The sequence below is a fragment of the Austrofundulus limnaeus genome, unplaced genomic scaffold (assembly GCF_001266775.1).
Source record: "Austrofundulus limnaeus strain Quisiro unplaced genomic scaffold, Austrofundulus_limnaeus-1.0 Scaffold44, whole genome shotgun sequence".
In the NCBI taxonomy this organism is placed as follows: domain Eukaryota; kingdom Metazoa; phylum Chordata; class Actinopteri; order Cyprinodontiformes; family Rivulidae; genus Austrofundulus; species Austrofundulus limnaeus.
The window spans coordinates 1,533,196-1,538,384 of NW_013952446.1; the positions used below are offsets into that span (position 1 = coordinate 1,533,196).

At 38.3% G+C, this 5,189-nt stretch overlaps 1 protein-coding gene across 1 annotated transcript in view; it reads right to left on the minus strand.

Annotated features, from left to right (window-relative positions):
• zgc:154142 (ovochymase-2) overlaps positions 1–2,674 on the minus strand; it is a gene marked incomplete in the record, with an annotated part of 17,871 nt that extends 15,197 nt beyond the window's left edge. The window contains 2 exon segments of the mRNA XM_014007705.1: positions 681–811; positions 2,485–2,674. Coding sequence (XP_013863159.1) covers positions 681–811; positions 2,485–2,635 — 282 coding nt within the window.
• Positions 2,675–5,189: the final 2,515 nt, after the last annotated feature.

Sequence of the window (5,189 nt, forward strand, 5' to 3'; positions counted from 1 at the left end):
ATCTGTTAAGACTACTAAAACTCTGTTGTTCAGTTGTACTGTGGGTGAATGAAGCTACAATTTTAACGGCAAGTAAAAGCTTTTTAGATTGTTTCAAATGTATTTTCTAACATTCTTTTGCATCTTTTATGAATCATCCCCTTTTTGATATTTCTATATTACCAGTCATTCTTTTGACTTTTGCACACGTTTTCAGATACATTTTGGAGTAAAAAGTGCAAATAACAAATGTGTGTGCGGGTCTGTTAGCAAAAAATATTTTCTGAACCTCTGAATTAATATTAATGAAACTCAGAAATTAATCCGTAAATAATCTACAACTGATTAACGTGTTGAGCAGACTGATTCAAGATGGCTGCCACAGCCTGTTGACTTTGAAACACACAAACATAGTGCAGTCATGTTTGTGCTACAAACTGGTGTCATGGTCGCTGAGTTTTTCCGCAACACAACTGAGCGACGGGAGATTTCTCATTATTTCTTTCAAGGTTTGACCAAAATGGCTACAACTTTATTTCTTGATATAAAATGATCTAAAACGCTGGCATGAAAGACAGATGTTCTTCTCTAATCCTGTTTAACATACTTTAAAAAATATCTCTATCTTTATGTAACAGCAGGTGAAAATTTTCTGTAACTGCAATTTTTTTCTTTACTAAAATAATTCTTATTCCTGCCACCTTGTCCGGGTCCACAGTGATGCTCCACCTGCAGCTTTTGCCGTTGTCATAACTGCTGGGGTAGTTCCAGCTGGTGAAGGTGCCCGAATCTCCGGTCATCTCCTGGGGACCGCCGCACCCTGAGTGTGTCCCTGAAAATTAAAGACAAAGGACATAACTGAGCCAAGGTTTTACAAAGTGTAAAATAACACGATCAAATATCTCTTATTCATTTGTAGGTAAAAACATACGGTATTTAAAAGCCTCTGACCTGACTTTTTCCTTCTTACCTATCAGCTTAGACACACAATCTTACAGATTTAGGTTTTTGCCATGACAAACTGGAACATCATTACTGAGAACAAGACAAGGCCCTGATCCGTATCTGAACTAAACTCCTTGTAGATACTTGAACTCCTGCACTTGATGCAGAGACTCATCCTTGACCCATGGGAGCATCCCATCGTTTTCCAAACAAGAACCATGTCCTCAGCCTAAGAACTACAGACTCTCATTCCAGCTGCTGCTGCAAACCGCCCCAGTGCATGCAGAAGGTCATGACTTAAAGACACCATCAGAACCGCATCATCTGTAAAAGTAGAGGCAGTACTTCAAGGCTTTCAAATCAACACCCTCTTCTTTGACTATGCTTTGGAATCTTGTTTATGAACACCACAAACAGGATCCGAGACAAAGGACAACCCTGGTGGAGTCCATGACCTTGGTTTTGTACACATCTCTTACATTGGTCACATATATAAACTGAATCACTCTTAAAAGCGACCCCATCACTTCTGCACCACCCTAAAGAAAACTACAGCTGTGAATGCCAAATGTCACCAACAGTTGTGGGAATATTTAAATCGATGAACCGGAGCCACCTCATTCACATGACGGACGACATTATTACAAAGCTGATTTGCCGGGGCACTAAAACCATCACTGAATAAGCTCAAGGGTAATGTTTCCCATGACGTCCACATGATTAAAAACCATCTCATGGTGTTTGGACTCAGAGAATTAAAACCACCTGAGAAGCCTCGGTAACAGCATTGATTAAATAATAAGCTGCCATCCTGCAGCAGCAGTTCTTTCTGTGGAGCACCTTCTGGCTGCACAGCTGTGTTTAACAACAACATAATGCATTTTCTCTTTTTAGCAGAATGCTAAAAAAAACTCACCATGTGTAAAACCATTTCAGGTTTATGTTCCTTTACAGTAGCTGTTGATGTAAAAACAGTTTATAAAAACTGTATATTTGTTTGATAGACTTCAGGGGTACAGATGACCTGTGATTCTGCAAACAAATTGTTACCACTGCCCTCCTCCAAACAGATTATTTTTGTCTTAATAGCAGTAGAAATGTGCTCACACTCACTAATTTAGCTGCCAATTCAATTTGAAGGCATTTTAGGAGAAACTGAATTGAAACTGGAGTTCTGTTGAAAAAATTTAGTGACTTCATGATAGGACACACTTTTAAAGTTCAAAATTTACAGCAGGAAAATTATTTATGTCATTTTTATTAAATAAAACTGTGAAATTGAATTTATTTATTGATTATTTTCTATAAAGTAATTATGTTCACACTAATGGATGTAGAGTAGATACACTATAAACATGCTAAACATATGAGATCTTCCAGTGTGCCAGTCATTAGTCTAATCTGGAAAATGTCTGAGTCCAAATTCTGCAGATGAAACTGAGTTGTGTAATATCCATTATTTCATTTATCTCCAGTGATCAGCACCTCGCTACAACTCCTGCTGCTTCAAAATGGGCCGATAGTGAAACCCGAGTGCATTTTCTATTTATAGTCACTCACCTTGTGTGTAAGAAGAAGAATCAGCCTTGTCAGTGAAGTAGATGACCACCAGGCCGATGCAGGTACCAGTCATTGCCACAAAGAGAAACACCAGAATTATTTCCAGGGTGTTCAGAGTCCTGGACTTGGTATGACCCCTCTGTGCATCCATTTCCCTCAAAGCAGCAGAGTCACATCGGTCTGAGACTTCTTCAGCGATTCACCACCTCATTACACCGCCAAGGAGAACCGTATCTGAACTTTGACCGCGCACATGAACCTTGAGCTCGCTCAGCTGTGGTGTTTCAGCATCTCTGGAGTGAAGTAGGCTGATTGTGTTTGAGCCATAAATCAGAAAGTATCATAACTGGAGGTTAATGAGTGCTGATGCTAATCAATAACTCATCACAAGATCTTTCAGGATGCTGAGGTAAACATAAAAGAAAACTACTAAAAAAACTACTAAAAAAGGCCTAATTATCTTTTTAACTGCCGTTATGATAACTATCCTCTGAAATACATCAGCATAAAATAATTAACTCAACAAATTAGTTGCTCCGTTCTGAATTTCACTTTATCTTAAATAATTTGAGTTACAAAGGTTAAAATGGACATTCTGGTTTTGGTACTCAAGTACAGTTTTCAGAGAATGGTTTGCTCACTTTGTGAAAATGATTTAATTAACTAGTGTTATTTACAACCCTTAGAATTCAGGAGAAAAGTTATTAAAATGTAGCATCATTAAATGTTAAAAAGCATAACTAGACTGTGACAGAGAGCAAACCCAAGTTATAAAAACAACACATCCATGCTGTCATGATCTCAACTTGGAACATTTTCTGTTTTGTTTCACAAGCTAAAGACTTATTTACAGTATATTTTAATTAAGATGCTTTAAAATATGCCTTGGAGTGGATGTGAGTGAGAACGGCTGTCTCTGTGTGTCCCTGTGATGGACTGGTGATCTTTCAGTGGTGTGTCCTCCATCCCACCCAATGACCACCACATACAAGCATCAGCTCTCTGAAACCCAGAACAGGAGCTAATGAGAAATATAGATTTTTATTATTTAACCTTTTCCATTGAGATCACAGATCTGTTTTGCAAGGGAGACCTGAAGGCAGCCTAACATGCATGTTCCTTTGCCTGATGGAGGAAACTAGAGTACCCAGAAAAAAAATCACACAAACATGAAGAAAACACGCAAACTACAAAATACCCCTGGTCAAAACCAGGAACTGAACCCAGAACCATTTTGCTGTGAGGCATTAGTGCTAACCAAATGACAAAAGACGTGTTAATAACGACGAGATTTAGTTAAGACCAAAAGTTTTGAGACTGACGAAGACTTTCTGCATTTTTACATACATCTGTCAAAAAGATCTATAAACACAGAGATAACAAACCTTTGGGCATGACTGTAAAAGCAAAATAATAATAATAATAATAATAATAAAACACTTTGTGATTGTTGTGAGAGATGTGAACACATGATCTTACCTGATGCGAGCTCAGGAGACACAGCTCTATAATGAGCTTTGAACCCCTGGTCTGTTCTTTGGTCATTTGTGTCGAAGTAGACAATCAGGTGGTTTGAAACTGTTACCACTGGCTTTGGTTTGGTGTACCCGCAGTATTTACCTATGGATGTGACACAAAGTATTTCTTGATAATGATGTCTGGAATACATTATGAACTGACAAGTTAGTTGGTAGGAGTGAAATAAGAGAATTCTGATCATTATAATACTGTATATTATTTTTAAAGCAAGACTTTAATTAAGAATATCTTATTGTTTCTAATTTAATTATGTGATTTTCCTCTTTGAATCTGTGCCTAGCTCCAGAATTTCAAACTGAACTCAGATTTGAATTTTTGCCAATAATAAGTAGGACAGTGCAACGCATGATGTCAGTCTTTCCAAATAGCTCAAGATTTTTTTTGTAAACCAAGAACTCTGCATGAACAAATATTTACCGATAGTTCCCAAAGTGTCACGCAGTGTGATGAAATCTGCCGTGCAGAGCTGAGTGTCCTCCAAAGCAAACTCATCGAACCACAGATGAATCACCTGCAGCAGAAACACGCAGAGCTGCTTCATCTTTCTCTGTCATTTTTGTATTTTTTGCACTTGAAAAGTTAATAAGTGAGACTGTTTACTGACAGAATAGGCAAGAGCCAGAGCCCAGTGTGAAGTGTGTGTACGTGTGTGTGTGTTGGACAACATATGCCTTCATAATTTCTGTTTATGTGTGAGAAAAACAGAAACCGAGCGAGAGAGAGAGAAAAAAAAAATTCTAACAGCTGCTGTGTGAGGCATGCAGGATGCAGCCATGTTGGCAGAGAGGAGAAGATCAAGGATTTGATTTTGTCCTGTGGGCCTGCAGAGAAGAGCTGAGGAAAATGAAGGAGACAAGAGCAGCCATCTGTCCACCGAGCGACCGCTGCATTCATCCCAGCTGTCCTCCATACTGCCTGGCTTCACATTAGACAGTTTCCATAGCATTAGGGTGACAAACATTAATAATTAGAAAGCAGTCTCTCTGAACTAAACGTGCAAAAAGAAGGTGTCATGAGTGCTTTCCAAATGGATAATAGTTGTGTTTATCTTGATTTTATAATATAAAATGTATCTGTTAAGACTACTAAAACTCTGTTGTTCAGTTGTACTGTGGGTGAATGAAGCTACAATTTTAACGGCAAGTAAAAGCTTTTTAGATTGTTTC